The sequence below is a fragment of the Diadema setosum genome, chromosome 5 (genome assembly GCF_964275005.1).
Source record: "Diadema setosum chromosome 5, eeDiaSeto1, whole genome shotgun sequence".
NCBI classification, from domain to species: domain Eukaryota; kingdom Metazoa; phylum Echinodermata; class Echinoidea; order Diadematoida; family Diadematidae; genus Diadema; species Diadema setosum.
This window is the reverse complement of record NC_092689.1, coordinates 45,126,571-45,139,366: the sequence shown is the minus strand read 5'-3', so window position 1 is coordinate 45,139,366 and position 12,796 is coordinate 45,126,571. Positions and strand designations below refer to the sequence as shown.

Genomic DNA, 12,796 nt, shown 5'->3' with positions numbered 1-12,796 from the left:
GCATAGCATTTCTAACGTTAGACATGGCAGGGAATGGTAGCGCCAGGCGCCCAGCCAGGGCATGTGTCCGCAATCATCGCTTCATTCCAAACCCCAACACTCAGCTCATTTGACCATGCAAAACACCGTGTCTTCACAGTACACACATTTTGTTCTCAAACAAATATGCACACATATTCGTCACTGATGGCATACTTAACAGAAAAGACAGACCTGACAGCGCAAATCGAATATACAAGACAGGACTAAAACAAATAGCCAGCATCTTTCGCAACATGCGGGACTACACAATTCATACATGCATCGAACACATTGTTCAACGTACATAATGAATGACTACGAACAAGTTCGTATTCTGCCGGTCGAGACGGGCTAATTTCCTTTCTTCTGACAAATCAGAAGAGTTAATTTCCGTTCTAAATACATGACAGGCAGTGAAAATATGCATTAATTGTGACTGCAATGCCTACAATCCTCAAGCAAGTACTAACCTGTAGAAAACACTGAATATCCCTTTAAATTTTGGTGCAAGATTTTGTCGTGAGGGTCGCCATATCTTTGACCCCCATGATCAGATTAAACTTCAGCGAGTATGTCTCCCTCTCTTGTCGGTACCATACAGGTGAGGATTGAGTACTGGTCCAGCCGAGGATATTGAATTCTATGATTTCTGTCGTAATGTAAACCATTCAACTTCTTCACTCACGGATCGAGAAAAAAGAAAAAGTAGACTCTCTAACTGAAATCAATTTAGGAAAGCAATTCAAACCGCTCAAAGAGAGGTGGCTCAAAGAGAGGTGGCAAAGCAATCGCATTCCCTTCCGTTGGTTTGTTTTCTTCTTGTTTCGTCATTGCTTTTGTAGTTATTTCTGAACAGGAATATCCGTGTGCCAAGGCGAGGTCTTTCATTGAGGCCACATGTTGAGGGATTGTCGATTGATGCGTGCGAGCTTTTGCATCGTCACCAGGTGCTCCCAATTTTAATCTATGAGTGGGTAAGGGGTGGGGTAAGTGACCCCCCCCCCTATTATTTCAGTGATGATGTTATGAAATCTTCAGCATACAAAAGTGTGAAAATGTATACCCTCATTGGCGAGAAGTCTTTGAACAAAATATCTATGTATCATCATGTTATCAGCATGTTACTGTACTGAACGGTGTATTTTAAACGCTATTGTCTCATTTATTCTCATTTCCTAATCTACATGTCTATACTGCATCGATGATTTGTTTATACAATGATGCGGGGTTTATATATGACATTTCATTTTGTAGCTTTTTATTTGCAATGGGTAGGTTTTTATTTCCCGTTGTGTGTATGTTGCGATCAATACTCCTATTTCCCGTCTTCTCTTGGCCTTTCCGGCTTCTCTCATATTCGGCTTTAAGCAGTGCCTTTTGTACTGTATGATTGTAATACATTTGTATGTTGTTGTTTTTTAATCCAATGATAATCATATTTAACTGTATACACTTATTTTACGAGAAGAAGAACTAGTTTACCCAACATTATGTTGCATGTCGTATTCGGATTATGAGTTTCGTGTCACTTTGATCAATTTTTATGTTCATTGATTTGATCCCTCTTATTTCTTCCTATTTACACCACAATGATGATATATTTTGTGTAAAGAGGTATAATGTGCGCGTGTAGGGTCTGTGGCTTACACTTACGAAAGCGTTAATTTTGCGTGTTATTTCAATTATTGGATAATTTGTTTGTTATGATGCACAATGTACAGGTGTCACGTGCCACGCAGAACTGTGTAATACTTGCTGCAGCCGACATTTCGATTCCTATTTCTCTCTTGACCTCCCTTGGTTCTCGCATGCATGTATATCCCACTCAATATCGTATAGGCGCTTTGTTGGTATACACCTTCTTCTTATTTCCTTCTTTTTTTATCCTCTCTGTTTCTTCTGCTTACCCGGTTTTGTCTCTATCTCTCCTTCCAACCCATGCCCCTCTTTCCCTCTTTCCTCATTCTTCTATTTATCTCTACTCAACTACACCAATTCATTGTCTGGAACATGTTTTGCTGTTTTTCACCCTATTTTGGGGGAGTGGAATTATATATACTTTGCACATTTTAGAATCCCCCGTAATCAATTCAGTGTAATATATTTCAATAGGCATTCATTGTGGATATCTCCCGAGAAGAATCTCATTGATCAGTATAGGCTTTGATGATCAGGTGCACGAGAGTGATCAAAGGGGTGCAACGAGAATAGGAAATCAGCGGGTCTAATAATGTACTAATATATTGTTTGAGTGTAGTGGTGCGTATGCAAAAACATGAGAGAAAGAGCGAGTGAAAGTGACAAAGAGCGAAAGGGCGTGTGATAGTGTGTGAGGCAGGTGTCGAAAGAGAGTGTGTGAATACCGAACCCTGATCATCTGTGTTTTTGTTATGTTATGTTTACGGCTTGCTCAGTTTGTTGGTCCACATGTCCTGTCGTATGACCTCGTTTCTTAATGTCAGTATTTTACGTGTTTCATTTGTATGAATACCTTTTTTTTTGTAATATCTGTTATCTCTTTTACGATGTAATTCTATGTGCAATTCAGTCGTATGACTGCGAGACATGAATACTTCAATGAAATACTATTTATCTATCTATCTATCTATCTATCTATAATAATGTTGAAATAATAATAAAATATATTCCGTGTTACATAGCATTACATAGAAGCTATCGGTCTCTAATCTGTCGGTCTGTATATCGGTCACCCACAGATTTTCCTGCTTTAAAGCATCATAGAAAAAATATATAATACATGTAGTGTCTGTGACTACCAATCAGAATTCTTTTTTTTTTCCAAACTGACAATAATATTGAAAAGTGTCTTTCAGACAGGAGGAAACAGTTTCAAGAGTTAAATCTTGACTAGATTGCTTTTCTGACACTCAGTCACTCTTATGACAAGTATGAGCACAATTCTGCATCATGATTAGAAATGATTCTAGATATTCTAGATTTTTCTATTTACAAGACATGGTGTGATAAATTTCCTCTTCAGAGGGAACATAGCTAATGACAAAATAGTTGAAGTGGGTGTTTAAGAGGGCAAGACGAAGTCATCACACATCAATATGACGCAAGACTTGTCTCTTTTCCGGAAATGATTTGTTACGTAAGCTCACCACAACAAGATTTCACGATACCCGCTAAATACTACATGACCGTTGCCCGTTTACCCTTTGTTTTTCTTGTGCTTGGGTGAATGTGTGTATGCATGTTATGTTTCATGCAGAGCAGTTGGCGAGAACTTTTTGCAGCTGCACTTCTCAAATTCTGTTTGAAAGTCCCAGAATTCATGTATGTCTGACAGAGAAAAGGTTTCTTTTTTCACTGATTCTTCGAAACTTTGTCATTTTTTATCTTTTATTCTCTGAAGTTTTTGTTAGTTATTTAGTTTGTTAGTTTGTTTTGACCGAACATAGTGTATTATCAAATGCATGAAACATAAATGACTTCTTAACTTTTGCGCAACTTGGACTATAGTCTTTAATTTTGACATCCGACGACTTCATGGTAGATATACTATTGTGATTGTCCCCGACGTTTTGTTCCATTATTGCATATTTACATTATTATTAATTCTTTGTCACACACACACACACACACACTCACACACTCACATGCACATAATGTAATATATATATATATATATATATATATATATATATATATATATACATTATTTTATATATAAATATATATATATAAATTATCTTAAATGAAAGTATCTCTAGACAAGCATTTCACTAGATATCACATTATGTTGTGTATGTATCTGGGAGGTGACTAACGTTTATAATTGATGCAAGCGCTATAATGAGTTAGACTGTCATTTCATGTTAGAATGCTCATTTCCCTGCAATATCTCTGTTTTTCTTATACATTACATAATTGAAGTAGTCTGAAGCTTCAGGATCATTTTTCCTATCTCAGCACTCGTTCGAAATTCCATCATCATAATCTGGTTCGTGAGAAGATTTAAAAAATAACGATTGAGGAAGCATAATTTACTCGCTTATGGTATCACTGTATGAAGTTAATTAATTCACGTTAAGTGCTTTCTTTATCTATTAAGAGGGTAATTACCTGATGAAATGCCCAGGATACAGTCACTGGAGTAATTAATGTGTCAGAGAGAGAAGCTGTCATGTCACGTGATCGGTGAGAGGTGTGTCCGTATATCATGTCAGGAAGTTATAAAGTGGCAGTGCGACAACGTGTTTCAGACTGGTTAAAGGTGACGCCTGCTGCGTGTACACTTCCACAAGGCCGCGGCATTACAAGGTAAGCATGAATGGAGTGAACTTTTCACGATTAGTCCTAAATAATTATTATTGAATATGATCCTCTTCATTTACTATATTTGGATAAAAGCTTGCTTAATTGTTCCTGTGGAATGAGGGCATGATAGCAAGGCAAAATGATGTAGGCGCTGTTTTTGTTTGTTTGTTTGTTTGTTTGTTTGTTTGTTGGGAGGGATTCCCCTTGGTAAGTATTTTTCCCTTTCTCAAGAGCTATTTTGATAGACAATCATGTTCTTGCGTTCAGAGAGAGTAAATGAATAACCAATGGTCTTGACAAGTTACAAAATCTGCTCAATGATAAGACTTTCAATAAGAGTAGGTACCTATATAAAATTTCGAAATTTGTAAGGCAGGTGTTGACTGGGTATTTTACAATAATTTCTCTTACCTCCATTCTAAATAATAATTATGCTGTTATAGCAAGGGACACCATCGATTTGTAAGTTCTCAACGCTTTAAACTGGAAAGGCTCAAATTATTGTGTTGCTTATACCCACGATCCTTATACAGTACCTCATATTGTTGGTAGAATGCCACCTATAAATATTCCAGATCTAACTTTGATCCAAGTGTTAACGAAGTTCGATACTTTTGTTTACATCAGAATTATATAGTTTTTTTCTTTCTTAAAAGTAATGAATCAGTTCTGTACATTCCTGACATAGCACGTTAGTTCTTTATTGTAAGAATGAGATGTTATGTGTTGACCACCATGCATGCTGTGTCTTTTCCGGCCTGCGGTGCAGTGAGAGTAGGCCTGTAAGATCCGTTCTTCCGTTGTCAGCATGGTGCTATCAGTCATCTAATATCAACTCAGATACCATAAAATAAGAAGAAAGGGATGTAAGGTGAACACACATGGGACTATTGCTCACTCTTACAAATGGCAATCAGAAAAGGGCAAGTGTAAATGTCATCTGTTTTGTAAACAATACATGCTTATTAGTGAACGACTACAAAATATGTATTGACGATATTTTCGTACAACGTGTGAATAACATTAAAAAATAAAAATAATAGGTGAGAATTCCATCGTTCTATTTACAACCCACCCTCTTGTAGGTATTTTACTAGTTGTCGTGTGCGTATAGATTATTAATGCAATATGTAACGCAAATACACTTAAGGTTGATTTGAAATATGGTAAATGCTTAACGGTAACAATCAGTAGGTGACATTGATCTTTCGGCAATGGTTAGCTACTTGTGTCCCAATTCAACAATTAGAACATCAATATTATAATTCTCCTGCGATAAAAGTCCAGGCCTGATTAACTTTGACTGACTCTTGTGATGTCATAATGGGTTGTTTACTTTGCACCGAAGCAAGTGTTATGGACTCATACTTGATGACCCTCAAAAGTAGAACAAAGTCCTACAAACTTTTTTGAATACAAAGAGGTCAGAACTGCAGAACGGCACGTGTAGACTCTAATTTGCCATTGTGCTCAGAGATGTAAAATTATTTTAAAGTATAATGAGTGTCTTCAATTTCATACAGAAATACATGCAGTTTGAGATTCTTAAGTACTAATCAAATCTGCACAAAACGGATTGCAGTTTTGTTTGTTGTTGGTTTTGGGGTTGTTTTTTGCATGTGTCTTTGATGGAGGTGTTCTGTTTGCACATTCATTAAATTGTACGAACATTTTCTCTTGGTGTTTATGACGATTTAACAAGCTGGGATTAGTTTGAGGCCACGGAATACGTTGTAGGTGTTTACTGTGTTTCTTCGACGTGTGTCCTGCTTCCTCGAACGTTCTTCATTTTCTCTCGCCAAGGTACAGATGTAATTACATCCACTGGCACCGTATCGATGTTGTATAATCCCGGCTTGACATTCTGTAGAGCTTCATTTCCGAAACATCGTGTCGAGATCGGGTGTTAGGTGCATCACTGGGAAGTTGCTCGAATTGTAAACGGCAAGTCATGGCTGAGTTCATATCAGTCATGTGATTACTTATGGCTATAATCCTATATAAAATCAATCTGTCTAAATGTATCTCTAAATGTAAAGAATTTAGCCTTTGAAACAGGAGGCTTATCATTAACGTTATTTGACTTAACTCACTCAGTAGTATCCAATCGTGATTATCACTCGGATACCCTGTGCATATCATAAGCCATAGACAAACAATGAAGAATGGTTGTAGTGCTAACGATAGAAATTGATCCACTTGCAGGTAGAAGAGATGATATCGTATAGCTCTCATTCTAAGATTGCTGCGATGATATTAAATTCTTACTGAAGTTTTAATTTCTTGATTGTTGATATTCCACAAAGTAGGTCAGGGGTATTCTAGAAATTTGTCAGAATCCTATCTCTATTACTCGTTTTGTAAAGTATACATAAGGGCAAAATGTTAATTGGTTATTATGATAAACCTAAATGTGAAGTGAAGAGAACCATGAGACTTGCTCTTTGTGGACCGATGATCATTGCATAATGATGATACGATATCAAAATGTCTCAGTGTCCAAAAGTTAGATATAAAGTATAGGTTGCACGATAGTGAAAACGCTATCAACACACTGAAATGATCGAATGCTGAACAACTGCAGGTTACATTATAGACTATTACAAATACTTGTTTAAAACAGCAATATCGTAATGTTAATATGATCGCGTGACTTTTGGCCATAGCCAATCAGAGTGCAATTTGTTGGGGTTTTTTCCATTTCTTGGAATAGACTGCGTGGGTTCCGTAACCAATGCACAACAATCAACAGTGCCTCATTTCCTACAGCAGATAACCCCCCCCCCCCACACACACACACACACACTCACACCGACGCACACATTCTTATGGCCTATAAACATACCAACGATAAAGGTCGTGGCCACATGGCTAGTCTTCCATTATTAATTTTGGGGAGCTTATATCTCATGCCTCTCGTGCCCTAGTTTTGACCCATCAGCTTCCTCTTCCCTCTCCCTTTTCTCTCTCCATTGTGTCATTCATTTTATGCTTACATACCTTTCCTCTTTCCCTCATTACAAGGGAACTGCCTCGTGTGTGTACTTCGTCTCTGTCTTACTGGAACTTCTTTTACCTCGTTTAATCAGTTTTGTAAGTACACTTTTTTTATGAGGGGACTGCAGACTACAAGCTCTGCTTTTTAGCAGTTCCCTCCATTTCCAACCATATTCTTCTGTACTTGTCTTGAAATGTACAAAATTGTATCATTGTTCATAGTTTGTCTTTCATTGCATTGTTGTATATATCATCAGTACCATAATGTTGTAAGATGTGTTGGAGATGAAATAAAACGAAGCGAAAAAGTCGGTTGCATTTTCTACGATCGCTATGTAATCTGCTAAATTCACCTGTAGGTCTATCATTGGGTTGGTCAGTATAGGTGTGAATCTCGCCCTGAGATGGCGTACAGAAGAAGAGCAGGGATGTGCCAATAAATGGTCATACTTGTGAAAATCACTGAAGAACGATTGAAATCCAAATTTGTGTCATTTATCACCGTGACAGTTTACTTCCAGACCAAAGGACACGATGGCTGGACAATCCTCTTTGTTGCTGCTCCTAGCAGCGATCACCGTTTCGTTCATCGCTGTCGATGCGAGAAGAACCTCCAGGTCGACTCGAGGGCTTTCTACCTTCAAGGCCATAGACTGTGGAGGTGAGTGCACGTCTTATTTGATTCTATGTTGTTTGCATTTGCTTGTTTTTTATTCAAATAATGGTATGTAAAACCTACTATAACTGACATAATGTCCCATGAATTAACAATTCCAGTTACAAAGTGAGACATGTAATCTGAACCTCAAGGCGAAAAAGATCTCTGTTTGTTCACACACACACACACACGCACACACACAAATACACAAATGTTCATCTTTAACGTAATAAGTTTCGAATGCTTTTTCCCCTTCTTCATTATGTGTTAAAATATATCATAGTATGCAACGTTGAAAGAAAAATATTACAGAAGAACCTCAGTAGGCAAAATCAATGCATCCTGTGCTTGTGATTATCACACACAAAATCCTTGAAATGCTATATGTTCTTATTTATTTTGTGTTGAAACACAATGTGCTATCATAGCAACGCAGAAGAGCACAAAGGAAGAGCACTTGGGCTGTCCACAAAACTTTGTTTGCGTGTAATACCAAAGATCATTGCTAAGAAACTCCACCCTTGCAAATGATAGGGGCTAGTCACCCTCACTTTACTTCATTTATGGTATTAAGTCTAAACCCTACACATTAATGTCTAAACCCAAACCATCAAGTTTTGGTATAACACACCATCAACAATTCTAAGCATGCAGTTTGACCAATAAAGCCATATGAATAATGATAAAGATGATTATGAGTGATAATGAATTACTAATAATACTACCCGTGCTAATAATCTGAGAATGATAAAATGATGTTGTCCATATGCCGTTAACGCCAGAATTTTCTGCAAGTTTAAAGAGCTATTTAGTGGTCAACAAAACAGGATTTCTTGTTTCCTATGACTCATTTCCTCAAGAGTTGTCATCATTGTATTACCGACGATGATATTGGTGCTTGCTTTGTATTGTGTTCAATTTTCATGACTTTCGATATAGCTTAGCTGCAGTACTATCATGGATATACTGTGCCCACCTTCCATGCGATGGTATTCGTGCTTTCAAGGAATTTTCTCAACCTATCAGATTTTTTATTATCATTATTCATTTGTCAAAATGAAAGTGTTGGTTTTCACGGGAAATGATTGTCACTTTATCGTCCTTGCGAGTTTCCTTGGCGTTTGTGTTTTTGTGTATGATTTGTGGTTTAAAAAAAAACAGTGATGTTTCAGATAGAAGAGCTGTTACAGATAATTAGTTGTTTATTAGAAGCATTTTCCAGTGATTCACCAAAGATGAGTTTGATTTTCCCTTCTGAACGTAAACAAAGAATAATTTCTCAAAAGATGTACACCTTAATGTAATGAGGTCTTTGATATCTGAGAGATATTTCACTATCAATTCATTGAATGTAATGATCATCGTTTCGATTGCGGGAGAAACTAAACGTTTTTAAGTGATGCTGCCTCTTGGCTAAAAGTCAACAATCTATCATTTCAATTCAATTCGCGTTTATTATTTTTTTTGTCATTCAAACAGATAAAAAAGTATTCACATAAGGTATATAAATAAATTCAAACTGACAATATAAATGTAACAGAATGTGGAGACAGCAAGAAAAACAAAGTTTTATGAACAGCTGCCACCATAGCAAAAGCATTTATAATAGAAGTCATATTAAGTCGAACAAATACAATGTGCATAGAAATTAAAACCAAAGTAATTCAAATCACATGTTTTACAGTATAGACACATAAAAAGACAAAAACCCAACCAAACAAACAAACACAGAGTAATACCCGAATGCGTAGATTACTTTTCTTTTTCCAATAAGAATAATTTAGATCTTCGTTTAAAAACATCTAAAGATGGACTCATTTTAATTGCCTGTGGCAAATTATTCCAAATTAAAGGTCCTCTATACAAAACAGAATATAAACCAACATTAATTTTGTTTTACTTAGAGGTAAATGATAATTCAGAGGATTTCTCAAACAATACGAGTGAATGACACTATTTAACTGAAACAAGGAAGAAAGACTTGGGGGAATGCACTTTTTAAAACATAAATACATAAATACATTTATTTGTTGTATCGAGAAGACTTAACTCACACACCTCAACCTACTTTCCTTATACTCCCAAGGAGCCAATGCAGCCATTCAATTCAACAGAATTTCGCTCACCCCACGTCCAATCGCCCTCCCTGGGATTATGAACATCGACTTAAGCGTCAATGTCAGGCGCAATATTTCCCAAACAATTACCGCTGACATCGAGCTATCCCGCAGGATGGATTTTGGTTGGCTGGGACACATTTGGATTGACTTGGTGTCCGCTTGCACAGAGGGACAGGATTGGTGAGTTGGAAGAACCGTCGAACAACATTTTTGCTTTGTATGTGTGTGTGTGTGTGTGTGTGTGTGTGTGTGTGAGTTTTCATGGTGCTTGCATTGTGTGACGAAGTGCTTGAAACGATAATTGCAATCCCATTCGAAGGGTATTCTAAATTTCATTGTAAAATTGGTTTGATAAAGGCAAACAGTTTGTTGAGATGATGTGACGGTGAAAGGTGGAGAAATTAGAGAGAGACAGCAAAGAGAGTGTTAGGACATTAAAAAAAGAATCAACTATTGGTGGTACTATGCGAAAATAGACAAGTACAACAGAGGTATACAGAGGAGATCATTAATAGTAGCAATGTTAACACTGTCACTTTTTCGCCCTTCTACACCAGCAGCAGTCGAAAAGACTTGTGTGAAGAAATGAACCGTTACGTAGCGGCAAGGGGATGTCCACCGGAAGTCACAGGTAACGGAATCAACTGTACATGTCCGCTAGAGGTAGGCTCGTACTCCACTCGCAGCGATCTGCCCTTGCGATACGAATTTCTGGAAAGCAGATTGCCACACCAACTCTTTCTGGATCTCATGACGGTAGGTGAAATTATATCTTTTGCAACCATGCATGACATTCACTAACTTATATCAAATATGATTTATTTATCGTCATGCCAACGTCCGTGGGGGGTCTGATTAACAAGACTCATTCCTCTGTGTTGGGACGGTTAGCTGCTCGACGATGAAGCTGATTATGAATAGAGTAAAACCAATGAGCTCCTCGGTAAAACGAACTGAACAAAACAAAGAAATCTCATAAAAATCGGACCAAAGTAAGCAAGTTAATATCGATCTGCTTTGCACATGTTTTCACAGTGTTATTTTATCAAACACGATCAAATCATTGTGCAGGTTAAATGATCTGATATTAGCAAGCCTTAGATCCGCGATGCTGATCCAACCACTCGGTTATTAGACAAATTAAAAAAAATGATAAAATCATAATATTCTGCACATTTACAACATGTTCATAAATAATAGGGCATGTACATAAGCGTCGCAGATTTAAAGCTCGCTACTGTCTTTCCTCATTGAGTACTTCCTTACCTAACAAATTTTTAGAATATATCCTCGTTTTGATCAATTCAAAAAGATATTTATATATATATATATATATACATACATATATATCCGTTGGGTATAAATCCGTCGGGAATGTATAGTTTGTTGAGGATTGAAAAATGTTCGATGCTGTAAAGCAGAGAATATTAGGCGTACCAGTGTTTTGGTGCCTTGTCTGCTACCGGCGGTTTCACGCTGTCGCGATCTTCAGGCAGACTGACAAAGTGGTGTGTTTCTGTGCTCATTAATAATGTGTGGCGCGGTGGATCGGTTTGACGCATGGATGTTTATTTTTTTTTTTTTCCGATGTCTGCATTTGGTATAAGTTCGGACATTTTATTGAGTGCATTTTTGTTTCGGATGATGATGGCCTTCTCATCGAGGCAGAGGTTGCATAGGCCACTCCTTCTTAGAGTTATAAGTTTGACTTTTTTTGGATGTCCCATGTCAGTGTGAAGTTTGCGCGTTTGTCTTTCAGGCTCCAGATGTATTTTGAGAGTTGGGTTTCGTTTTTGTATTTCTCGTTCTTGGGGAAGATGCATGGAAACGGCTCTTGTGTATAAGGCAACCGTCAAGCATGACAACGAGGAAAAGTGCTACTATGGACTGGCGGGGGGGGGGGGGGGTACTTTCAAAGACAGATATAGGAATCATGTTAAATCCATCAAAAACGGTTAGTACAGGAATTGTGTGCACGCTTTAACAAGGTTTTCAATCGTGTCCATGTTGTCACAAAACTCTCTAAAGTAGGCATGTGACTCATGCCAGGGAGCATGGTAAAGACTGACTGGAAGTTGTTACTGTTACACAAGTGGACATGGTATCTTTGAAACAGGACAGTAAGCATTTCGGGAACTGTACAGTCTGAGACTCTCAACTAAAACACCGTATCTAAGAAGCTGCTTTTCCGCAGAAGATGGAAATGAGAAGAAGAAAAAGAACGAGAAAGGAAGAAAAACAAAAAGAACGGAAATAAAATTATATCAATTTGATCTCTTCAGTTTTATTTGATATTTCGACATGTGTGTTCATGATATATTACATTTATTATCAACAAAAGCACGAGCCGAAAGGCTCGAGTTATTATTGTGTTGGGTACTCTTGTATGGCTAACACCTCAATTCTATTCTTCCACTGGTTGATATTACAGGGCAGGTACCGAATGCATACCTCCCTCTACGACGGAAACGGAGAGAAAATTGGGTGCTTCAAACTTTATTTCGGCGTCGAACATCTCAATTAGCCACCAAGCATGCTTGCCAATGTCCAGCCATATTCGGACTCCTACACAGAGCGACAGTTACTTCATTATTAGAGAGAGACTTCTCAGTGACTAGATAAAGCAGGATGAAAATATTAATAAATGTTTGTTCCCACTGTGAATAAGAATGACTCGAAGTATAATACTACTTTAATGTGCTAGAAGATGAAAAAC

The 12,796-nt window shown here is 37.4% G+C and overlaps 1 protein-coding gene across 1 annotated transcript; it reads left to right on the top strand.

Moving 5' to 3' along the window:
- The first annotated feature begins 7,836 nt into the window (after positions 1-7,836).
- On the top strand, positions 7,837-12,650 carry LOC140228373 (uncharacterized). The gene is made up of 4 exons (XM_072308597.1): positions 7,837-7,963; positions 10,047-10,260; positions 10,641-10,836; positions 12,512-12,650. The coding sequence occupies exons 1-4, from the start codon at positions 7,837-7,839 to the stop codon at positions 12,602-12,604; spliced, it is 630 nt and encodes a 209-aa protein (XP_072164698.1). The 3' UTR covers positions 12,605-12,650.
- The last annotated feature ends 146 nt before the right edge of the window (positions 12,651-12,796 follow it).

Bases quoted from the DNA above. Each gene is read 5' to 3' on its own strand.
- LOC140228373 (XM_072308597.1), top strand. From the start codon at position 7,837: ATGGCTGGACAATCCTCTTTGTTGCTGCTCCTAGCAGCGATCACCGTT. The intron at 7,964-10,046 runs GTGAGTGCACGT...TATACTCCCAAG, and splicing joins CAAGGCCATAGACTGTGGAG to GAGCCAATGCAGCCATTCAA. The intron at 10,261-10,640 runs GTGAGTTGGAAG...CTACACCAGCAG, and splicing joins TGCACAGAGGGACAGGATTG to CAGTCGAAAAGACTTGTGTG.